Source organism: Caenorhabditis briggsae (genome assembly GCF_000004555.2).
Source record: "Caenorhabditis briggsae complete genome, chrI, whole genome shotgun sequence".
NCBI classification, from domain to species: domain Eukaryota; kingdom Metazoa; phylum Nematoda; class Chromadorea; order Rhabditida; family Rhabditidae; genus Caenorhabditis; species Caenorhabditis briggsae.
Genome location: NC_013489.2, coordinates 4,324,228 through 4,349,576, shown reverse-complemented (window position 1 = coordinate 4,349,576; position 25,349 = coordinate 4,324,228). Strand labels below are relative to the sequence as shown.

The 25,349-nt window shown below is 37.4% G+C and overlaps 5 protein-coding genes across 5 annotated transcripts; 2 read left to right on the top strand and 3 right to left on the bottom strand.

Annotated features, from left to right (window-relative positions):
• Positions 1-230: 230 nt before the first annotated feature.
• Positions 231-3,722, top strand: Cbr-rsd-6 (the record flags this gene model as incomplete). Its single annotated transcript, XM_002639430.1, has 10 exons — positions 231-346; positions 813-1,081; positions 1,267-1,453; positions 1,501-2,358; positions 2,402-2,501; positions 2,546-2,810; positions 2,856-3,048; positions 3,097-3,238; positions 3,284-3,511; positions 3,639-3,722. 10 exons carry the CDS (start codon positions 231-233, stop codon positions 3,720-3,722), a joined length of 2,442 nt encoding a protein of 813 aa, XP_002639476.1.
• A 449-nt stretch (positions 3,723-4,171) lies between these two features.
• On the bottom strand, positions 4,172-7,359 carry Cbr-tba-5 (the record flags this gene model as incomplete). Its single annotated transcript, XM_002639431.2, has 5 exons — positions 4,172-4,682; positions 4,875-4,939; positions 4,984-5,213; positions 5,264-5,570; positions 7,111-7,359. 5 exons carry the CDS (start codon positions 7,357-7,359, stop codon positions 4,172-4,174), a joined length of 1,362 nt encoding a protein of 453 aa, XP_002639477.2.
• Positions 7,360-16,657: 9,298 nt separating this feature from the next.
• Positions 16,658-19,258, top strand: Cbr-cyp-36A1 (the record flags this gene model as incomplete). Its single annotated transcript, XM_002639432.1, has 7 exons — positions 16,658-16,769; positions 16,820-16,941; positions 17,811-18,083; positions 18,135-18,368; positions 18,421-18,696; positions 18,742-18,981; positions 19,034-19,258. 7 exons carry the CDS (start codon positions 16,658-16,660, stop codon positions 19,256-19,258), a joined length of 1,482 nt encoding a protein of 493 aa, XP_002639478.1.
• A 250-nt stretch (positions 19,259-19,508) lies between these two features.
• Positions 19,509-22,452, bottom strand: CBG04077 (the record flags this gene model as incomplete). The annotated part of the gene is made up of 6 exons (XM_002639433.1): positions 19,509-19,631; positions 19,672-20,127; positions 20,179-21,733; positions 21,778-22,040; positions 22,087-22,199; positions 22,248-22,452. The coding sequence occupies 6 exons, from the start codon at positions 22,450-22,452 to the stop codon at positions 19,509-19,511; spliced, it is 2,715 nt and encodes a 904-aa protein (XP_002639479.1).
• A 271-nt stretch (positions 22,453-22,723) lies between these two features.
• Positions 22,724-24,874, bottom strand: CBG04078 (the record flags this gene model as incomplete). Its single annotated transcript, XM_002639434.1, has 7 exons — positions 22,724-23,642; positions 23,696-24,174; positions 24,224-24,303; positions 24,350-24,444; positions 24,487-24,659; positions 24,707-24,800; positions 24,849-24,874. The coding sequence occupies 7 exons, from the start codon at positions 24,872-24,874 to the stop codon at positions 22,724-22,726; spliced, it is 1,866 nt and encodes a 621-aa protein (XP_002639480.1).
• Positions 24,875-25,349: the final 475 nt, after the last annotated feature.

Here is a 25,349-nt window from a genome sequence, read left to right as displayed (position 1 = left end):
TTGTTGAAGTTCTCATGTTGAAGTATTTTTTTCAACTTTTTATGATCTTTATTTATATTACAACATTTGTATTTCATTGAATTAAACATTGCAAATATTTAAACCTTTAGCTTCGATTGTCCTCAAATCTTCCATTCCAGTTTTGCACTGTTTGAATACCCTCAGAATTTTTGAACAACGCTCTATGGACGTATGTTCCTAAATGTGCTTTTTCTTCAGATTTATCAAAAATGGATTGCGATGAGCTTAGTGATGAAGATCAACTCGCTGTTAATATCTATAGCGTTTGTACTGCACATGGTTTCCAAAACTCGTTTTCGGAACGAAATCTTATCGAACTTGTTGAGTAAGTTAAAAATAAAACTCAATGGCTAAAGGCATATCATGCTGGTATGCAAAAATCGGAGTTGTGGAGAAGAGAACTTTGTGGTCTAACTACCGTAGTTAGAAATTTTTTCTTTTCATATATACAATTTTCGTCCGTTTTCCGGCAACTTTTCAGATTTTTTTTTCAGAAATTCATTTTCGACTAGTTTTCAGGTTTTCAACACGTTGTCGAAAAGCAATAGAAATCGAGATAAAAGAACCGAAACTTTTAGATTACGATGATTTTCTTTACGGGAGCCGTTGAGAAATTACCAAAGTGGTTTACCATTTTCAAGAAATTGCCTAAATTGATTAAATTAGTCGATTTTGAGCAAAAAAGATTAGCATGATCGGGAGTGTCTACTTTTTTACCTACTCCAATCTTTAAAAGCTAATTTTGCTTCTGTAAATTACGGAAAAAAATCGTTTCTAATTTCTGTTTTCAGCGGTGAATATGATCGCGGCTATACCGAATCAGAGCTGCGGAAGCTCAATAAAACCCTGGCTCAAGTATTGCAAAACTCGGAGCATTTTCGCAGCTGTGGGCAGGGCGAGTGGAAAGCGATTTCAGCAGGTGGTCAAATGGATAACATTCACGATTCCGTCGCGGACAATAAAAATGCAAAAAAAGGTGGCGCAAGAGGGAGAGGAGGAGCTGTACGTGGAAGAGGAGCTGCGGTCCCACGAAACCAGTTCAACAGGAATGGTCGCGAAGGTAAACAACATTGCAATAGGCTGACTGGCTTCTCTTTCTGTGGATCAACAATTTCCATATTCCTAAAGCTTTAATCTTTTTTCTTTTTGACCACTGAAAATGGATCAGGAACATCATTTTCCGCAATCTAACGCTTTCAATCAATCTCCCTTATGTACATGAAAAACTTCTAAAAAAATCTTCAGGCTTCCGAGGTTTCAATAACTCCCGTCCCCCCCGAGGCGGTTTGAACCAGCGGGGGGCGGCTGGAACGCACGGATCATCTTTTCGACCACAAGAAAATCATTCTAACTCACAACCTGATTACCTGGCAAATCAGCGGCCGCTGGGTCGGAACGGATCTTCTAACGCGAGCAACCAAAGTTCGAACTAGTGCGTTTTCTGTTGATGTTTGTTCTAACTATCTTCTATATTTACAGTGATGGCTCGTTCAACAGAGACAACTCCAGAAACAGCGGTTATCAGGAGAATGTGAGACCTCAATCCCCTCCACGTTATCGGCGTTCATCTCGACCACCATCCCCACGAAGTAGAAATTCCAATTACTACGACAGGGATTCTCAAAGATACAACAATGATAGTAGATACTTTGATAACGATCGTCGCGAATACCAAAATGATAAGCAATCCAACTACGGAGGAGATCAGTATGGTGGAAATGAGCGCTACGGCGGGCATGACAACGGTAGACGATCACCGCCACCAATGCGTTATGACGATACTCGCTACAACGATTACCGACAGAATAGCTATGAGAGACAAGATCGCTATAACGATGGACATGGCTATAACAATGGGCGTCCATCATCACCGCAATATCGGCAATACTCTCCTCCGCGCAACGGTAATGGATACAGGGACGACAGTGGTTTCAGAATGAACGAACAGCAGTTCCGACATGACTCACGCGATGAACATCGTGGTCGAACTCCACCTCTACCAAATCGGCTACACAACTCACCGCCATCGGATCATCGTCAAAGAAGATCAGACTCAAGAAACTCCAATGGAACCAACTTCTCTCAGTTTTCAGAAGAAAACAATGATTCCCCTCCGGCCAGTAAATTCCGTACGGAATATGGTAACACACAAGCGTCTGTCCAAACGAGAGATCCCATTACCGTTGGTCCTAGTCCCGCCAATACCAATCCATCGGGTTCTCTGAATTCAAATGAGTTGTTGAATAGAAAACTTTGCAAACAACTCCTGAAGTTGAAGAAAGGGGGACAAATGGATTTGACCGACTTCGTCTACTTCCTCAAAGACAAAGGAATCATGTGAGGTTGTTCGGATGAAACTTGAATCATTGTAAACTTTCAGAATACCCGGAGACAACTACGACGAACAGGAAAATTACTTATGTGCCCTAAAAGAATCTATGCCCGAGTTCTTTAAAAACATGACCATAGATAGAGATGAAGTGAGATATTCAGCTCGAGTGAAATAAATGGCAGTTGATTTCAGAGTCTTATAATATGGAATGAAACCGAGATGCATCAAAACAAAGAAAACGAAGACGAGGAAGACGTTAACAAGCCTCACAGAATTGATGATGCTGTCTGGAACTACATCAAGTCAATCAGCACGAACAGTTTCAAAATGAGCGACGTGATCCTTCATCTGGTTCAGGAGACCGGAGAAAAAGCTGAACTCATCAAGTCGAGGGTAGCTCATGCGATGTTCTATACTCATCAAGGAGAGTATAGATATGTACCGGGCGAAATGGACCGTATGTGCAAATTCAGAAGATAAAATACAAATTTTCTAATTGCAGTTGTTCAAAAAATCGAAAGAGACCTCAAAGGTCCCAGCACTGATTTATTCAGTGCACCACTCGTACATCCTGCATTTTCACGACCGCAAACCTCATTGAATGTTACATTTTGCTTTTTTCGAAAGTTCGCTCATTTCGCCGTACGTCCTGTAGAAGCTGTTGAAGAATTTGAGAAAATGGAAAAAGAGATAAAGTGAGTTGAATAAAATATATTCATTATACAAGAAACGGTTCTTTCCAGAGTTTCGATGCAAGGGGCGAATGTGAAGGAACAACCGAACGGTGGATGGCAGCCACGTCAAGGATGTCTTGTTCGTCTTCACGACTCAGATATTGGCAGCAAGTGGGCTCGCGGAATGATTATCAAAGAGGAAAATAAAGAGGTATGTCACCTAAAATTGGACTCATAAATAATACTTGATTTGCAGCTATACCGTGTTTATGTTCTCGATTTTGGATACCGGCTCATGGTACGAATCGCCGATATGGCAATGATGCCGCAACGGTTTTTGAATATCCCACCGTTTTGCATCACTTGTAAAGTGAATGCTACAAACGAGGAGCACACTGAACTCAACACACTAAACTGGAAACCTGAGGAGACGAACAATTCGGATAGAATCAACGTCAGCAACTTACAACGAGGTGTCCCTGTGGTAAGTCTTCTCTCAATAGTCACCTTGTGGGCATACACAAGCTAAGAACGTTTCTTTAACTACCTTCAGTAACTTTATAACTATTTTAATCATAAATGAGACTATTACGATCAGACGCTCATTGCAGGAAGGAATCCCAACGTTTACTGTGGATCTGGCAACGGAAAGTTTCAATGGAGGGATGACCAACATCTTGGATAAACTACTATAAAAAAAACCTCTTGAATTCACTATTCCCTTTTCTCATCCAGATTATTCTCATACGTTTCAAGAGAAATAGTAGTTTTCACATATTACTATCTTTACACCAGAGCCAATGTTTATAGCTAACTCGTTAAACTGGTTGTCTGAATTCTTATTGTCCCCCTTTTCAGCTGAAATATCTCGTGCGCCCTGTTCTGTGTCAGTTCTCTTGTTGTATTCTTTTTCACTTGTCACTAATGCTTTACATATTATTACTCAAAATACTTTTTTCGTCACTTGCCACCATATTCGAGAATCCGAGCATCAAAGGCCTTATGCAATGACATCTCATTTGTCTTTTTCATAGAATTTATTCTGTCTGAATTATATATCCATATATGAGTTCAATACAATGAATTAGTGCTTTTTTGGTGAATACAAAAATAAAATGATGTAAAATTTAGTTGAACGTTGGTGTTAGTATTCATCATCGTTCGGGTCGAAAGAATCGACACCGACTTCTTCATAATCCTTTTCGAGTGCTGCCATGTCTTCACGAGCCTCCGAGAACTCTCCTTCTTCCATTCCTTCTCCTACATACCAATGAACGAATGCTCTTTTCGCATACATCAAATCGAATTTATGATCGAGACGAGCCCATGCTTCCTGAATCGCAGTAGTGTTCGAAAGCATGCAGACAGCTCTTTGCAGTTTTGCCAAATCTCCTCCGGGGACTACTGTAGGTGGCTGATAGTTGATTCCAACTTTGAATCCAGTTGGACACCAGTCAACAAACTGAATCGCTCGTTTTGTTTTGATTGTCGAAATTGCAGAATTGATGTCTTTGGGAACAACGTCTCCACGATAAAGAAGACAACATGCCATGTATTTTCCGTTTCTTGGATCACATTTCACCATTTGACTTCCAGGTTCGAAGCAAGAATTGGTTATTTCAGACACTGATAGCTGTTCGTGATATGCTTTCTCTCTGAAAAACACTTAATTGGAAACCTTAGTTATTGTAAAATATCTGATTGAGTTTTATGCAAGCCTAATTTTAATAACATTCTCCAGATGAACACATCAGAGCATTTTTTCTGTTCTCTTCCCTACAGTAATCCTTCTCATTTTCGATTATTTTGTCCTACAGTAATCTGTTTCAACAGAAGAATGGACTTACGCTGAAATGATCGGAGCATAAGTGACAAGAGGAAAATGGATTCGCGGATACGGTACCAAATTTGTCTGAAACCAACATTTTAGCATTTTCAAATTTCAATAAAAACTACCTGAAATTCAGTCAAATCAACATTGAGTGCTCCATCGAATCTCAAAGAAGCTGTGATTGAGGAAACGACTTGAGCAAGAAGACGATTCAAATGAGTGTAAGTGGGGCTTCGAACGCCGAGATTCACTTTTGTGATTTCGTAAATTGCCTCATTGTCCATGATGAACGAACAGTCGGAATGTTCGAGAGTTGTATGAGTGGTCAGGAGAGAATTGTATGGTTCTACCATCGCTGAAAATTGTGTTTTTTACTTGAAGTCATTCTGTAAAATATTGACTAACAAGTGCTGATTTGAGGAGCTGGATAGATGCTGAACTCGAGTTTAGCTTTCTTTCCATAGTCAATCGAGAGTCTCTCCATGACAAGAGAAGTGAATCCACTTCCAGTTCCACCTCCAAAAGAATGGAAGATTAAGAAGCCTTGAAGAGATTGACATCGTTCAGTGAGACGACGGACACGATCCATCACCACATCGATCAGCTCTTTTCCTATGGTATAATGACCACGAGCGTAGTTGTTTGCAGCATCTTCTTTTCCACTGATCAGCTGTTCCGGATGGAAGAGTTTCGCATAGGTGCCAGTGCGAACCTGGAAAAAACTTTAAAGTTTTTGGAAGAATTATGATTTCTGATTTCAAAAACAATTCCGATATTAAAGGAAATGAGAAATTCGTAAAGCTTTCGGTCGTTTTAAAGTTTTAAGTATGGGATTAAATTGGGAAAACTGTTTTCTGTTCTAGAAGTTTCTCCTGATATGGTTCAGCTGCTTTGTTGGTTAATGATTACTTCGGTCTTTCAAAAGCGAGACCTTTAAAATGTGAGACAATTTTCCACTAAAATAATCGCAATTTCTCGTTTTCCCAACTACTAGAATTCCGAAAAAAAATTTCCCAACTACTGGAATTCCGAATTTTCGAATTTCCTAGTTTTTGAATTTTGGAGTCTCTGAATTTCTGAATCTCTAGTTTTCGAACTCTCGAATTTCGGAGATTCAGAAATTTTCAATTCAGAAGTTTTTGATCCTTCGAAAAACAGCGAAAATGAGAAGTTTGAAAACCGGAAATCGGAAATTTGGAAAGTAATAAATTTGGATATTGAAAAATTAGTGAATTCAAATATTTGGAAATCGAAATATCGGAACTTCGGAAAATTGGAAAATCTACGTCCGGAGATTCAGAAACCCAAAGAAGTTTCGGAAGTCCAAATTTTGCAGATTTGGATTTAATTTAATTTGAAAACTTCATAATTCAGAAAAGTTTTTACAACTTTTCTGAAATTTTAAACTCGAGATTTCCCAACTCATTGAGTTTTTCAACATCGGAACTTAAATTTTCTAAATTTCCAAAATATTTCGATAGGCTGAATTCTCAAATTAAAGAGTTATGAACACAGAAATGTCTCATTTTCCGAATTTCAAATTTTCCGATTTCTGGTGTTTTTGACTTACAGATTTTTCAAAGTTCTGACTTTCTCAACTTTGAAAGTTTTGAAAAAAGAAGCTCAACCGAAAGGTTGAGTTTCACGATTCCCGAATTGAAAACTATTGGAACTCGAACATAATTTTCAATTTTCGGAATTTAGATACCGAAAAAAAACTATGAAAAGTAGTGAGAGTGACTTTGCGAACTATTCAAAAGTATTCAAAAAATATTCTTTGAAAAAATTAAATTTTTGCCAAAAATCCTAGCAATTGTTCTCTCTAATCTGGGAAAAAAGATAAATTATTTTGAGAAGTGTTTGGACAATGAAAGTTCATTCGATTAAACACTAATTATCCAATTAACCCACATTGCCATCCCTTTTCGGCCCTCCTTCCCCTTTTCTTGCCATGTGGTTTGTTACTTCGAAATCCGAATGAATCAGACAATACACTCGAAACAACACAGCAAACACAAAATACGGTCGACTCATCCTTCGAAAGTTGAATTTTCCCACCGTTCTCATTCATAGATGACGTGCCATATGACCACCAAAAGATATATTTGATCCGTCGCCCCCGCAAATAATAATAAAAACCCTGTCCGTTTTTTTTCAATGAAATATTTAGTTGTTCAAATTATCTCTGCTTAATCGTTCGGTGAATGGATATAGGATTAAAAAAGAACCAACAAAAAAACAAAAAAAAGTACCTCATCGACCACAGTCGGCTCAAGATCCACGAATATGGCACGAGGAACGTGTTTTCCGGCTGGAGTCTCCGAAAAGAACGTATTATATGATTGATCCTCGACTCCGAAACTCGTATCATCTGGCATCAGTCCACCTGGAGTGATTCCGTGTTCGAGACAATAGAGTTCCCAGCAAGCATTTCCGATTTGAACACCAGCTTGACCGATGTGGATTGAGACAATCTCTCGCATTTTTCCATTTGGAGCCATTTTCTGAGAATGGGACAGCAATTGAGCAAATTAGGTAAAGTAAAAAAAGTAAAAAAAAAAATGAGAAAACATAGGAGTGGAGGTGTAACAGAATAAAGCATTGGAAGGGTTACAGTACAAGTGATGTTAGGATTTCCAAACAAAACAAAAAACACAGTGATATGTGGGGCTGAGGAAATTAGTAATTTATCTGAAAATTCTGTTTCTGAACGAATTTTCAAAATTAGTGTAGTTTTAGCAAAACCAATTATTAGTTTTGTTTATAAGTAATTTGAAAATGTCTGAGAATATGTTTGAATTGGAACATGATACTGTATTTCTGTGAATAAAAATTGCTTGATACACTTTCAATTTTTTAGAATCCCATTCGGTGATTTTCCCATTATACCGTAAACACTTCAATAAAGTTCTACCCAAATCCTCAACTTTGAGCCCGTATATCTCATTCCCTGCAAATTGTATAACAAAGTTATCATTGAAATAATTGAGCTCAGCCTTGACAGTGGGGGGGGGGGGGGCTTCTATTATGTACCATACTTGTGGAAAAGATGGCCGGCCCGCGGGCCGGGCCGAGGGTTTTGTGGCAGGCTGGCCGGCCCGGCCCGGCTCGGCCCGGTCCGGCCATCTATATGTATGTTTTGTACAGGTTTGTTTTTTTCATAAAGGTAAAATGGTGCTAAATGTTCTCAACATTCAAAATGGAGTTTTTCTTTTGTTTCATACAAGACCCCATCTCTAAAAGAGGCCCAAGGGTTTCTTTTAGAGAAAATATGGTAATTCAAAATTCCAGAATTTTTGTAACTGTGCTTTTAGAACTCGGCAATTTCTCACTTTCAGAATTTTCTAATTTCTGAATTTCAGAATTCTAGATTTTTTAATTTTTCCGGAATTTCAGAATTCCTGAATTTTGAATTTTGAGATACTGGAATCTAGGAATTTTATAAATTCGGTATTTTGGAATTGCGAAATGAAAATTTCGAATTTTCCAAAACCCTGAATTTCAGAATTCTTAACTTCCGAATTGTTAAATTTCAGAAATTTTGAATAAAATTTTTTTTGAAAATAAATCATTGAAAAATAGAAGCCCACCTCTAATAAGCCCACGCTGAGAGAGAGGTTGAAAAATAGTAGCCCATGGACTTCTATTAGAGGAAAAACGGAATCCCATTCCCTGCAAAAGATATCACAAAGTTGTCAACTGATAAATTGCTCATCACAATATCACAAACATTTTATCAGTTAACACTTTTTGATTTCTTGCATAAAAATCGAAATAATTGAGCTCAAACTTGTGGAACCTTTTATTATGCACAGGTTTTACGGTTTCTATACCTCATAAAGGTTAAATGGTGCAAAAAAGTTCTAAAATGGAGTTTTACTTTTGTTTCATGCCAGCATGTTTGCCGCTCCTCCGGCGCTTCAAACAGCTGGCTGGTGTGCATTCGGCGCGATTTAACCCATTTATTTTACTATTCGTCGCTCCGCTCTCCACTGAGATTGTCAGAAATTATAGTTTTCAGGATCATTAAAATGACCTGAATCCCCGTGTTTCCAATTTTCAGCGATTAGTCTTCAGAGCCCTTTTCTCCCATTCATGACTACAAAAACGGTTTACATCTCGATGAATGATTTGTGTTTCTCTGGTGTCGCTTAATTCCCACTCAATCTGCCGTTGTGTGCGGCGAATAAATCTGGTGAAAAATTGTTCGATTCTGCACGTAGGAGATTGCAAAAATGTACACTTTCATTCAATCTGTGTTCTAATGGTGGTCAAAACGACACATCGAATTATAGCTTTGGATTTAAAACTACACACTACGTAATGGGCAAAAAGGGAAATCATACGAAACGGAAAATACTGTCTAAAGAGAAAAGATTTTGTATCTTCTGAAGGCTTGATTGTTGATATGCACTATGGTCAATGCCTTGCAAGACTACGGTATTGTTTGATTGATACCAGAGGCTTTACATGGAAACTGAAACAAAACCTTGTCTCTGATATTATAAACCACACCGTAGTTTATTTTTATTTGTGTATAAATGATATTAACAATACCGGTCAATAAGATATACAAAACGCATTTTCCAGCTGATTTCAGACCATTTTCCAGATTCTGGATCTTGGCTGTCAAGCTTCCGATAACTTTGAAAACTTTGGAGGGTAAAAAAAATGAACCTAATTTTAAAACTTTCCTAGGTTTTCAGCTATTTGTCGATTTCTGTGAGACACCCCTCTTTGGCCAGTGTTTGTATTGAAAATGTAAAAAACAGGTGCCTTTCAAAAATCGGCACATAGATGAAAAACTAGAAATTTTCCGAAAATTCTGTGAATGCAAAGTTTTAATCTAGGTCTCTTTTACACCCTTCAAATTTTTCAAAGTGATCGGAAACTCGAAAGCCAAGATCCAGACTCCTGAAAACGGCCAAAATAACAGAAAATTAACTGGAAAATACGTTTTTGTGTATCTTATCGCCTGATACTGTGCTTTAGGAGCACTGATAAATCTCTCAACTGAATTCCATGCTCCCCAAAATTGTATTTTTTTCAAGAAGTCATCAGCAAATGAGAAATGTTATTGCTGATTATTAACAATTCCTCATTATCAGTTCAAGAATCAACTTCCAAACTATCATGTTTTTTGTTACTTGAACGGAAACGAATCTCGAGATTTCGATCATTTCCTATTTTTGAAAATGATCTTCTGATATCGGTTTCTGTTCTTCTATTTGTATGCTTCAGCATGCTATCAATTTCTTATCAAACTGTATGAATTCTCTAGAAAAAAGATCAGAAGTTGAGTAATAACTTGCTTCAATTGACATCATCTCCGGATTTGAGTCATTTCCAAAAACGGAAGAAATTCTTGATTGATGCTACAAAAATTGTCAGATGATAGTGATAAACAAAAAGCAAAAATCAGCAATTCCAAGCATTAATTTCCGTGATTCCAAGTAGAGAAGAGATTATGATGTTAATACAGATCGGAAATAACTTTCAGCGACTTTTCAACGCTTCAAGTTTCAGATAAGAATAGAATACAAAAATTCGTATTTTGCAAGAAATCGAAGTCTATTTATTTTTGGCGAAAAGATTCCAGAATTTTTGTTAAAGTTCCAGAATGTTCTCTAGCAGGTCGTAAGGCTATAGGAATGGGGTTTTTAGGGACTATTAATGACTTTGAATACATTACAGTATCAAATAATGGCTTTTTGAAGAAAAGTTTATGAAATATGTTACTTATATCATCTGAGTCTGAAAATTTCAACATTGTTCTAATAATGATGACAATATTAACACTTGGTTATCCTGGTTGTCATCATAGCCACAGCGGGGACGGTCGCCTCTTTGGCGATGCGAGCGGGCCGTTGGCGGCTTGTCGACGGACCGCTTCCGGCGCCACGACTGTTCTTAATTTAGCAGGTGCCGCCCCGGCGCTTGTTTTTAGCCAGTCTCGTCTTGCCCATGATATAATAATGAATATTTCTGATTCAGTTCAAAAAAGTCAACTACTAAAAAAACTTTTTTTAATTCAAAATGTTTTCTCGAACGAAGTCATGAGTGTTTGGAAGTTAATTTAATAACTAAGAATATAGATTTCATAAAAGACAAGTGTTTTTGCTCAATTGCTCATATTTCGAACACTTAGACAATAACGAATTTCTGCTAACCAGTTCAATATTTTGAATTCTCATCATTTTTGTATTGGAATTTAAACTATAGTGTCTTAGGATCCAAAACTAGGAGTGCAGTGTACCTGTACTCTGACCAACGTCAGAAAGTTCAGACTTCTAACAGCTGTTTGTTCTGATCATCCGGTTACAGGAATTGTTTCTAATAGTGTATATTCTAGAATCGAATGGGAACTTTCTCTTTCTCAATGCCCACTTTTTTTTCGTAATGCTCTGATAAGAATATGGTTAGTGCTCAATTGAATGTACTCTGTTCTTTTTTATAAACACCTTCATACAATTTTTATTGACATATATATCATTTTCGTCCATTAATTTTTCTAAACTTTTTTTCTAAAACCAAAAAAGAATAAACTAAAGTGGCCAGTTGACTGTAGATAAAAGGAGGTACACTCGAAACATGTTCAAGAGGGATAATACGGGAACCCTCTTGTCTTCTTCTTCGTTTTTCAATTCAATTTCAAAACTCTAAACATCACAATTCTGATCAGCGACGACTACGTCAGCAGCGCCGTCCGTCCGTCCGACACTTTCTAATTTGATAGGTTTCAAAGTTTCGAAACACGGAACACAAGTCTTTCTTGTATTCTGTGTGTATTGTGGTTATGGAAAAAGAAGAAGTGAAGTACACATCGAATTAGTTTCAAAATTGAGAGGAGGTCTCTTCTTCTCTTTTTCTCAAGATGATCAGTTGAACAAATCAAGTGTTCAAACTATTCATCAATGGCTTTCAAATTGCACGTCTCCCAAAAAACTTTTAGAAATTGACCATCTGGTGGAGACAGAAGAGATATCTAGAAGGAGAAGACGTACCCAGAACATCTCCCCGACAGACATACAGACGCACCCGAGAAACGTGACTGTTGTCAATTCAATTTCGAAATGTTACGAAACAGATACAAACTTCATTGTGTCGCAAGACGAGTGTGTACCGTAATCCAGAATATTCTGAGACCACTTGACGATTTAAAAACTGACCCTTTCGTTCTTGTTCTATACGAGAAAAGTCAAGATGGATGGAAAATCTAGGACACTTTTTTTGATGATTTTTTTTTGTTGGAACAATTTGTATGGAGTGTGGTGGTAAACAATAGAAGATTGATGGGCATAGTCTCTAAAGATCATAACAATTGAGTACATTATTTCAATACGTAGGGAGTGGCCTGAAATTAAAGAATTGATGATTTGGGGATACACAAAATACGCTATTTGTAAATGATTCCAATTGCAGACAAAGTGCAAATCACAAGACTAGAATGAAGGCAGTTAATTTGATATTTTTGAGAAAAGGTCTCTGTTTTTTGTATCAATAGACTAAAGAAGCCACAAAAAAATTCCAGCCCATTATCCAGAAAAAATATAGAATATAAAAATAAAAAGCAGTATGTTTAATTACTTGAAACTCAAATATTTTGTTTCTAAATAAATACCGCCAACACTCTAATTGAACGCCACCGCTCACTTTTAACTTTGAGCTAATATATCTCGGTTCTTGTAAAATATATGAATAAGTGGTCAACTGATAAAATATTTTTTATAATATCATTAACATTTTGTCACTTGATAAATTTTTAGTATCTTTTATAGAAACTGAGATATATAAGCTCAAAGTTGACGGCTTGGGGGTGGGCGCATTCTATTAGTGCTTACGGTATATTGGCTCATAAAATCTGAGTGGTTTCTCCCAAAACCTCTTTCCCGTTTATTTGTTACCAGCAAGCTGGTGCGCCTTCGGCGCGATTTAACTTGGTTTTTTACTGGGTCGTCGCTCCACTAGTCACATTTTCTTAAAGGGTCACGTAAATCTATATTTAATTTTCAAGCTTTTCAAAAGTCCACAGCCTGGCATGAAGACGGACAGACTTTGTTATAACTCTTATATACACCAAGGAGAATGATGTCCGAGTGATTTTAAGATACCTCTTTCTTAAAACGAACTACGGTAACCGACCATGGAATCGAGCTTATCTGATTAGCAGTTTCCTTGAACGCCAAATTCTTATGGCGACTCTACTCTGTATTATTCTGTCTTTTACAAGATATCCTGGAACTACAATTCGTGACATTTTCTATCAGTTGACCAATTTTCTGAAAATTTACTTTACTGGGAACCGAAATGTTGGAGCAGGACAACTAGAGGCAGAGGGTTTGTCAGTAATTGTTATATCAAGTTCTTTTATTATCTCATTCTTCAATACTTGGAGTTGAGAAGCTGGGACGCTTTTCAAATTACCGTAAACACTCTAATAAGGTGCCCATCAAACCGTCAACTTTGAGTTTATATATCTCTGTTTCCTTGAAAGATACCAAAAAGTGGTTAATTAACAAAATATTTTTGATATTATGGTAAACATTTTATTAGTTGACCAAAACTTGATATATTTCACAGGAACCGAGATATAAAGGTTCAAAGTTGACGGTTTGGGTGGCACTCTATTAGAATACAGTACACAACCTTCAGGGAAAAAATAATGCTTATTGCTACAGTATACCAAAGTGCATTTACATTGAGTTCAGTTCGAATCATATGACTTCTGGAAAGGAAATAAAAAACGACTGTGTCTTATTTGGCAAACAAAGAAAACAATGTTCTCAATCTGTTTTTTACTAAAAAAGGTCCTTTATCAAAAAGTGTATTCGTAAAATCTGGAATTGAAAAAAGAAGAGAAGAAGGGAAAAGCGTGTGTATATACATGAGCAATAATGAAACTGCAGTGTCCAACAACACGAAGCCATACACCACCTCCCCAAACTAATCAGTGGTTGTCTCTCTTGTTTTCCCGTCGTTTCCATACCAACCGAATATCTAACTCCTCTTCATGTCTCCCTCTATCTCCCTTTTCCAATTACCAACTTCCCATAGCAGCGGAGCATATTTATGAAGGGAAATGAGAGAGTTTTGTTTCATTGAATTGAAAGGTCTAATTCCAAGAGAACAAGAAGAAGGGGAGTGGTCAAAAGAGTTTCAACCAAAAAAAACGAAAGGGGAGGGATTTTGAAAAGAGGGAGGGAAAAAATTGGAGTGGATACAAAGTATGGTTTGATCGTGAGGAATCCAGTGCACCGTTACCATATAAAAACACCTCATGCACTTTCAGAAATACACAATTTTCCGAATTTCAAGTTCTACTGTTCAACATTGAAACTCTACTAATGTTTTGTTCTTCAATTTTGTCTTGTGTGTTCTCACCAGTTGAACTTTTGTTTTCAATTAATGCCAAGTGTAGAATTCTTCCATCTTTTGCAAAACTTTTATGTGTGGAGATATGCATTTCTTTTTTTTTTGTAATCGTTTTTAAGGGTTTCCTGACTTCAGGTATTGAACTTTAAGACACAATCTCTGAGAAACTCGACAGCACCATGGCAATGGAAAAATCAAAAATAGTCCTAGGAGTCTGATATTGTATGTGGTGGGTATAGGGGCTACTCTAAGACTTTTGACCATAATACCCATAAGCCACGCCCCCTCCTGGCCACGAAAAACTACCGTAACCCCAAAAAATTATTTTCGTTCAAAATAATGATATCGATTCAAATGTTTTAGATTTGAATTTCTGGTACTATTATGACCATTTTTTGTGTTGGGACCAACTTTCTACAGTAACCCTAAAGTAGAGGAAATTTCACTTTTTTGCATTTTTTTTCACTTTCTTTGGAATTTCTAAAATCTCATCATCTTCGTGCACCAAAATGTGGCAAAAATTGCTTCCAAGGCCATTTTCAGTGCAAAACTAAAAATTGCAAAAATGCACGAAGACGATGAAGATTGGATCTTGAAACTATGTCGAAATACTACCCATCAAAAGGGCTACATCTGGTGCAAATTTCATACAAATTGGAGATGGTCGATTTTCGGCGAATTTTTGTTGCCATGTACTCCCCATGTTTTCGCACTTTTAGACTCAAACACATATTTCATGTGTAACTTTTTAACGCTAATTTTGAATCTGGTATTATCTTTCTTACACTAATTTTAAAATTTTCACGACGACCGATTTTCAGTGGTTTTTTTTACAATCGAAATTTTCAGCTGAAAGAAAGCGAGTTAGAATTGTTGTCTCAACACAAAAAACGCTTAAAATAGCAAGAGTAATTCATTCCAAGTTAGATGAACTCATTACCTTCATTTTCATTTTTTGACCAAAGTTGGTTTCGAATAGAACGCTTTTGAGACCCCCTAATTTTTTGTGACACTATGTTATTACAATGTAAATAGGTCCAAAGTATCGAAAAAACCGGGTTTGGTTTTTTAATGACCGGAAGACTTTTGAGAAATTCCAAAGAAAGTGAAAAAAAATGCAAAAAAGTGAAATTTCCTCTACTTTAGGGTTACTGTAGAAAGTTGGTCCCAACACAAAAAATGGTCATAATAGTACCAGAAATTCAAATCTAAAACATTTGAATCGATATCATTATTTTGAACGAAAATAATTTTTTGGGGTTACGGTAGTTTTTCGTGGCCAGGAGGGGGCGTGGCTTATGGGTATTATGGTCAAAAGTCTTAGAGTAGCCCCTATACCCACCACATACAATATCAGACTCCTAGGACTATTTTTGATTTTTCCATTGCCATGGTGCTGTCGATTTTCTCAGAGATTGTGTCTTAAAGTTCAATACCTGAAGTCAGGAAACCCTTAAAAACGATTACAAAAAAAAAAGAAATGCATATCTCCACACATAAAAGTTTTGCAAAAGATGGAAGAATTCTACACTTGGCATTAATTGAAAACAAAAGTCATTGTGATTTTTTCCATTGCCATCGCCTGTTGACTCAAATTCCATTCTCTCGGAAAACGTGTCTTAAAAGTTTGGCTTGTTTGTATTCCAGAATTATCCTTATTTCTTTCAATTTGAATGTATTTTAAAAGTTTGAATATAAAACTTGAATCACATCTCTAACCTTTTTTTGGTCAATCCGTCTTGATTTTGATTCTAAAATATACCGTATTTGCTCTAAAAGAAACGCACCCAAACCGTCAACTTTGAGTTCAATTATCTCGGTACCTGTGAAGGATATCAAAAATATGTCAACTGATAAAATACTGGTAATATTATGAGAAATAATTTATCCATTGTCAAAACATTAATATCTATCACCGGAATCGAGATTGAGCACGAAATTGACGGTTTGAGTGGGTTTCTATTAGAGCAAATACGGTGTATTTTTAAATCAAAATGAAGACGGATTCAGAAGAAAAAAAGGGTAAAGTTTTTTTCAAAAAACTCCAAGGGGAATCCCTTGATTTATCACCTACAAACTTCATAGTTCCGGTGAACAGAATAAACGACACTGTTTGATCTTCTTCTCCTTTTTCCTTATCTTCCCTTTTTTGTTCTCAATGGTCACTATGTTTTTTTCTCCACCCCCCTTTTCAAGTCTCAAAATTGCCATAGAACGACCAGGGAAACTTTCTCCTATTCCCCGAATTCACCTTCTGCTTTATGGGAATTCTTTTTTTTTCATTGCCAGAATGTTCCAGATTGTTCCAGTCCCTTCTTGTCATACTCCTATTCACTCTGTACCATATATTGAGTTTCTAGCTTGACATTAATATCTTTATCTGAATTAGACAAATTTCCAAATTAATACATCAGAAACTTTTATAGAATGCTCTTCGCACAGCTCGTCATATTAGTCGTCATTGTAATGCTTCTCCTCTGTCGATTTGCAAATAAAATCAGAGGATTACCACCCGGTCCCACTCCATGGCCTTTCATTGGTATGCATCGTTTTTTGTTTTGTTTTGAAATTTCCAAAAAGAAATTTCAGGCAACACATTTCAAGTTCCCGAGGATCGAATCGACATCATCATAAATGAGTTCAAAAAGAAATATGGTGGAATATTCACTCTCTGGTTACCATTCCCAACTGTTGTCATTTGTGATTATGATGTAAGTTTTTGATTTGGTTACGGTAGTTTATACTTCGAAGATAAAACGTATTATAAAACTTCTAATAGAAGGGTCCCCTAACTTCAGTACCTGTCAAAGATATAAAAAAGTTGTCAATTGATAGATGGTTTATCATAATATCAAAAACATTTTTTTAGTCAACAAAGCTTTAATAGCTTTCCTAGGAGTCAAAAACATCAGCTCAAACGACAGTCAGGGGAGGGGGCCCTTCAATTACAGGTTATGCGGCAAATAAATAATTATAGAATCAGAACTTAAATGAATTATTTATTCTTCTGAAAAATTTAAGTAATTATTCTCAAATGGCTTCCAGAAAAAACTAGGTCTGAAACTTCGAATCCTAACATCCACAAAAATTTGGCCCTGATCAAAAATAGACACTTCTCCATTCGCACGTGGGGAAAAAAGAAGAAGAAGAGAAAACGGAAAACAGTTGATGATAGGTGATAGAATAAGTATCAATGTTGATCATAGACTGGGCGCAGATTAGGTGCAGATCAAACCATCAAATGCAGATCTTTGAAGAAGTCACGGTGAAAGTGACAAAAAAGGAAGAATGGATAGAAAAGAAGATACGAGAAATCGCTGCGTCATTACAGTACCATATTTAGGTTCAGTTTGATATTGGTTATCAATTTATCATCTGATGATCAGAATATAAAATAAATGATTGGCGAAGAAGGAAGGGAAAATAAATGTAATGATGTTCGCGTCTTTCTGTTGCCGTTTAAAGGCGTTTCCGCTTTCTTCGGTTACTGTAGTTGAACCAAAACTAAATATACATATTTAGCGATTCTTTACAAGAAATTTATAATTTTGGGATCTATTGAAACAGTAATAATTTTCAGATGTTGAAACGGAACATTGTTCGAAACGGAGAAGCGTTCTCTGGACGTCCGGATACATTCATAATGGATATGTTGGTTCAAGGAAACTACGGTCTTTTCTTCATGGAAAATAATTGGTGGAAAGCTCAACGCCGCTTCACCACACATATTTTCCGTTCTCTTGGAGTTGGTCAAGCTGGAACACAGGATACAATTGCTTCGTTGGCTTCTGGATTGGTTGAAAAAATTGACAATCAGAAGGACAGTTCCATTGAATTGAGACCTCTTCTTGTGGTTAGAAAAAACATTTCAAAATTCTAGAAATTCCGATTTTCTAATTTTCAGCATGTAGTTGGAAATGTGATTCACAAGCACTTGTTCGGATTCACTCGGGAATGGAATGAGACGGAAATTCTTGACTTCCACGTGGCAATCAACGATGTACTAGAACACTTCACCTCACCCAAAACTCAACTTCTAGATGCTTGGCCTTGGTTGGCTTATCTTGATAAACCATTGAGCCTTGGAATTCCAAGAACCACAAGAGCCAATGATGCTATTATTCAGAATTTGGAACAGGTTGGAATTCAGAATTCAGAATTCACGAATTTTAATTGTTTGGAAAATTCAGGCTCTTGCAAAACATAAATCAGGAATCAACTACGATGAAGAGCCATCCAGTTACATGGATGCTTTTCTGAAAGAAATGAAAATCAGAGCTGCCGAAACTGCATTGGAAGATGGATTCACAGAGAAACAACTGATTGTTGCGATTTACGATTTGTATTCTGCTGGAATGGAAACTATCATCATCGTTCTTCGATTCGCATTCTTGTATTTGATTAACAATCCGGAGACGCAAAAACGAATTCATGATGAACTGGATAAGAACGTTGGAAGAGATAGAGTAAGATTCCAATTTAATTTCAAAAATAATCTCAATTTATTACAGCAAGTCGTCATGGATGATCAGAAACAACTTCCATACACCTGTGCCTTCCTGCAAGAAGTCTATCGTCTCGGATACGTTCTCCCAGTTAATTTCCTTCGATGCACACTCGTAGATGTTGAGGATTGTGAAGGATATCGTCTGCCAGCTGGAACCCGTGTCATTGCTCAATTCCAGTCTGTTCATGTCGACAAGAAACACTTCCCAGATCCAGAACATTTTAATCCAGACAGATTCCTTAATGTGAGTAAATGGAAACTCTTTCATTTTGAAATTTTATTACTTCTTTTTCCAGGAACGCGGCGAATATATTCGTGACGATCGTATCAACCCCTTCTCAATGGGAAAACGGTCCTGTCTAGGAGAGAATCTTGCTCGTATGGAAGTCTTCCTCTACTTCTGCACTCTCATGCAAAAATTCGAATGGCATACTGACGGTGCATTCGCTCCTCCTATCGACGTCATCACATCCTCCCTACGTGCACCTAAACCATTCACAATACGCGCTTCTAGACGGTGATTCTCTGGATCTCTCACAATTTTCAATCAATATTAATCATTTTCTTAAAATAACGCACACACAAAATGAGCTCATAATAATATGAAACCGAAAACTTTAAGAAATGGGTAAACATGGAATGTAATAATTGATTCATTGAGATACATTACTTGTTAATGTTTAGTTTATAATATCACAGATGATTGCTTTTTTCCCGGTTAACCTCTAATAAATAATTATTTTTACATGTGGTTTTTACAACATAACAAAATTAGGGTGCTTCCATATAATTCGAGAATGTTTCGTAGTCACGATTGGAACATTGTGTTGTCAGCGGATTATCACTTTTGGTGTAGAATCGTTCAGAATTGCCGCTGACATCCGGTTGTTCTGACTGAAAAAAAAATTTCTGAAAAAAAACACTGATTGATTACTCTATAACAATCATCCGCGGTGAAGAAAGTAGGTCGACGAGCCTCCAACTCCGGATTTATTTTGAATTCACTCAGCAACGTTGGTTTCACCGATTCCCAATCCCGAACATTACATTTGAACGCTGTAATGGCGTACTTTTCATAATATCTCCGTTCATCAGGCTGCGTCTTTAAATGATCCAAATGATAAATGTCCTTGGCGAACTGTAGACCAGTGCTCAGAAGTGATCGTTTAGCTCTCGATCGGGATGGAACGATGTCTTTTTTCACAATTGAAATTGGTGTCTTTGTACTTGCAATGTTCCCTGACTGATTGACCAGATCATACCATTCCTGCTGAGCTTCTACTACATCAGACCACTGAGTAGATATTCCCTCGTCATCATCTTCATCATCCGATTCTTTTTCTTCCTTCTCCTTCTTTGCTGGTTTCTTCGATTCTTTTTCTTTGGTCTCCTGAAACATTTGTATTTAAATCAAAATATCTCTCATCGTAAAAAGTCTTACTGTAGTTTTCCAAAGCTTCAAAAATTGAGCATGAGAAGTTGGTTCCTGATTAATTCCATCTACCTGGATCGCTCTATTTTCAATGCTGAACAGTCTTCCAATTCGATCATCCAACGAAGTAAATTCGTACGTTTTGTGATAATCCCTAAAATCTTCGTCCGACGAAAACTGCAGAGTACGGTATTCACTTCCTTCGCTTCCACGACGACCTTCTATCTCGATCGACCGTATTTCAACATATCCATCCTGATTCTCATTTTCGTTATACTCAAGAAAAACCAGTTCATCTAATTCTTTCTCTGTCAGAATCCATGCACAATAATCAGTACGAATTTTCAATGGGTACGGGAAATGTAGATTATAATCGGTTGTCAAGTCCCACAGATTTTTCAGCGAAGTGATTTTCGGACGAAACACTCCCAGAAATAGATTGATTGCCATTTGTTTATCCCAATCATTGAAAGTGTTACTGTAATATCTGGACAACGTTTGGAAGACATCTCTTCTTCGCTCTTGGAACGCTGCAGTCTTCTTATACGTTTTAATGGAATGTACCAATTGACTGCCGGCGTATTGTAGAGCCATTGTGTCGCCGTGTTCATCGAACATATCTTCCAGTAAACGGCAAACTTCGCTTTGCAATGAAAGACTTGGTTCATCCAGAATTCCCATAGCGCATAATTGGCATCCAAGAGCCACTTTTGCAATCACAAATTGAGCAACATTTGTGCGATCCAAACAGTCGACGCAGTTCGTTCGGCAGATCCCATGTTGGATAATGAATCGTCCATCTTTAGAATATTGAACATCTAAAGTTTCAAATCCCTCTCGTGGACTTGTTTTCAAAGCTTCGTTTAGTGGGAACGACTGAAACCATCCATTTTTGAGAACCGACTTCATCGAAAGATCTTCCATAACATTGAGCACGTTTATTGATGGCATCGCGTTAGCTGCTTTATTACACCTTGCCACATCGAACGAAAGATAACAGAGCTTTTCATCGCTATCCAAAAACTGATTCAAGTACTCAATGTTTTTCAAAAACTGAGTGTGTAAGACTCCTTCGTGTCGTCGTTTTTCATTCCGTTTTATCAGATTCATAATGATGATCGGGTTTCCATATTTGTTCCTGATTTCTCTAAAATGACTCGCAGCTGTTTGTGCATGTGGCTCATGATTGTCGATCAAGATCAGTGGTTTCCCAACAACACCACGTGTAGAAGGATCCTGGGACCAGCGCATCGGAACTGAACCTCGCATTTGCACGAAACTACTGAACCGTCCATTGGCAACATTTCCGGATGATGCCATATCCCACACAATTTGTTCCGTTTCCACGTAGTTTGCAACGTTCCCAGATGGATTAGCACCTCGTTTTAAGAATCGAGTACCGGCATACTTGGTTGATCGGCGACCAATTATTGTGAGTGAGATGCGGCCGACTGGTAGGAATATGTATTCCTGACGGACGTATCCGTGAACAATTTCGATAAACCAACGCTCACTGATCAAGTTTTTTCGCAGGGGTTCCAGCAGGAATGAGTTCCAGACAAATCTGAAATGAACCAAATACCAACTAATTTTGTGCATCACTATTACCTGTCATCCGCTTCCAGCTTTCTATGTCCGTTATTATCCCAATTACTACGAAGTGCATTGTCTTGAAAAGTCCGACTCAAATCGTAGGAATAAGAAAAATAGAAATCTGTGCTCAAATCAACTGATTGAAATAGTTTGACATATTTCTGTTCTTCGGAGCTTGACGAAATTCCATCCATCGCGATGGGGATCATAGCAACCTCAACTATTTTGTATACTGGATGATATCCAAGTGTGGCAACAGCAACGGCTCGAGTGATAATCTAAAAAAGTTAGGGAAGTTGAACTGGTTTAGAAACAATCAATTACAATAAGATAATAGCCTTCGACAAATCTAACCACACCAAGAATTCCGAATGCGTTGGTTGCTCGTTCCACCAATCCACTCTTCGATCCTTTCTTTGAAGATGATTTATACACAACTGGAAGGCATCGACAGCTATTGTAGAGAAAAAAAAATGTTTAAGTACCTGAACTTCCATCCGATATAGTAGACAAAAGTTCAAGAATCTCTTCTCTCGTATAGTCATATTCAGGTTCTCCAGTTATCAATGCTTTCGGATCGACTCGATCTATTTTGAGTACATTGTATCTGGACCCAGTACTGTCACAACCAATTATGTAAAATCGACTTTTTGTTTCGTAAACTGTAATTTTCCGAAGACGGCACGGCATTTCTGATGAATAACAATTCGACACCTATATTTAGAAGTTCCTGATATTTTTTAAACGATATATAGGAAGAGAAATACATCGTTCATTGACCATAAATAAGATCGTTGCAAGAATATGAATAAAACTGTATTGGTTCAAATTTCGAATGTATGAGATTATTAAATAAATTGTTTTAAGGTACATGAGATCAATGCAGGGTTTGTCAATAAATGATATTCAACTTTAGCAAATGGAAATGAGGCATATTTTTTCAAAATTATTCAGATTTCGGTTATTTCGCGTAACTGTTCAATTTGTTCGGATCAAGCGGTTCCGTCGGTGGTTTTGGAGTCCAGAATAACTTCAAAGGATCAATGCACTTGCGACGGCATTGAGATATTGGAAATTTGAAAGCACGTTTACCAAGCTTGATTGTATAGTTGTCTCCTTTTAAGGCAATAATATTATCCAACAGCAACTGATTGACGATATCCGAGGGAGTCATTCTCGTGGCAAGACTGATATCCCTGATGCTGATCCGATCTTGTTTGCGATGTTGCCGCAGATAGCAAAGAAGGCTCGAACGCCAGTAACCACGGTAGGCGAGAATACCAAGATCGGATAGTGGATGTTCCGGGTGACCAACTTTGAGCTCAAGTCGGGATAGTTCATAGCTCATATCAATGAGAAGACGACCGTATCCCATTTTCTGCACCATCGGAAGAACGAGAAGACACGATAAATTGTTGTTTTTTGATGGGTTTTTTTCCTTCGAGAAATATCCCACAATCACATATCCTTCAGTAGTAATTTCGCACAAAACATAGAAAATGAACGTCTCCACTTCAGCATATAATGTTTTTGAGGAGATAAAAAGCTTCGCGAGAAGGCACAAATCTTGGCAATATTTTGTTCGAACGGCGCCATCTACTTCGAAGAATGCAATGTCTTCATCTCGATAAATTTCATCTCCTGGTGGATGCCGCGCGGTACAATTTTCCCAGTGTGCAATTAGGTCTTGCTTATGATGAGTCGTATAGATGCAAAATTTGCAAAAGTACAAATCCGAAGCTGACTGCAGTGGTTCTTCATAGGCCGATTTATACACTGCTTTGCACGCTTTTCCGGTTCCGAAATGGATAATCTGTCCACCAGAAATTTCGCTGGTTTCCAACTCTTTTGGATAAGCATCCTTTTTCGTTTGCTCAAACCTGAAACAAGAAAAGAATTTTGCTTGCAGCTTACAGGCTCACTATGAACTTACGATTCTTTATCTATTCTAGCAACTTTTGGCACCGGTTGATTCTTTTTCAGTCCAGTGTAGCAGAAGTCATCCTCATCCAATTTGCGTTTTCTTTTATTTTTACTTTCCTCTAAATTTGGAGGTTGCTCGGAAGAGAATCCAGCCTCATATGCCAACAAATTTGATATCTGGTCTCTTTTATCCTGAAGCTCTGCTAATTCATCGACATTGATGTCGATGGCAAAGTCTATATCACTAATTGGTTTTTCAGGCTTGTATCCTTTTATTTTCCTTCTAGACGGTTTCGTTGGTTCCGGCGAATCTAATATCCTGATATTCCTTTTTCTACAACAAGATGCACAGAACCAAGTTGAATCGAAATCATTTGTCAAAAAGTGACCTTTTGGAGCGCAACTTCCATGCCAAGCATGGCAACACTGGGAACATTCGAGATTTTCCGGATCTCCAATGAACTCTTCGCAGGCCGAACAATGAATGCACTGTAAATAAATACTTTTAAAACCCTAGACTTTACTAACTAAAGCTTACTCTAGGGCAAATTAATCTTCTCGATTTCCGTATGCTGGCTTCTATTTCGTCTTTATAACGAAGACACTTGTTTATGTGGTCTGACAATTTTCCATAATCAAATAATTTCAAATAAAGAAAACATACATTTTGATTTGCAACATGTGCATTCCATCAGCGGCTCGTCCTCTGGTTTTTGTTCCTCTTTGCACATCGTACATTGTGGAATAGCAGCCTCACCACTGGAATAATAATTTTTTATGAACCTATTTTATAAATCCTACTGTTTCAGAAATCGTCTTCCTCTAGTGTTTTCCTCTTCCTTAACTTGAGACGTTCCTTGCTCTGCTCTAACACTCCTACTGCGCCGTGAAGATCCGTCCGCCTCGAATCGATTTCTCTTTATTGACAATCCCCCTCTCGATGGTGTTTCGTCTTGATTACGTTTTCGCTCATTCTGAAAAATAAACTTTAGAAAAAGGTCAATAATAGAACTACACATACATTCCTTTGGGAGCTTGAAGGCGCAGGAGTTTGACGAGCGCTGTATTTAAGTGGCGAACTCGTCGAAACATTGGCTTCCTTGTATTTTGCTTTGCTGTAATTAAAGTAAACAGTTTCAATTTTTCAAAAACTGAAATAGAACCTGAGTGTTGGAGTTTCCTTGCCCATCTTGATTGATTTATGAAAACAGAGATGTGAGAACTTAAAAAAAATGCGATTTTCTGCGATTGTCCAGTGGGGCGCACTTACTGAACTGCCATTTAGGCTACATGTGCAACTCGCAATGCTCCCTTGACTCATCAGCAGGTAACATTATCCTATTACTGTAGCTTTAGATATAAATACATTTCCAGTCACTTGCACTCAGTGCTCTGCTATAAATTCTGATGATTGTAGTGGAGGAACCTGTCAAGGACGTTTTTGTATATTTGGTAAGTGATTCCAAGATACAATCTCTCTAATCTGAAATAGTTTAGTGCGATCGAAATCACAGCTTGATCCGACCAAAACCACTGTTAAGAAGTCATGTGCCACGACTTCAATTCTTAGTTTTCCGGACAACACCCCATATACAGATGTGAATCACTGTCAATACAAGTAGGACCTTTTTTGAGAAACTTTAATTCGGAAATTTTATTTTTCT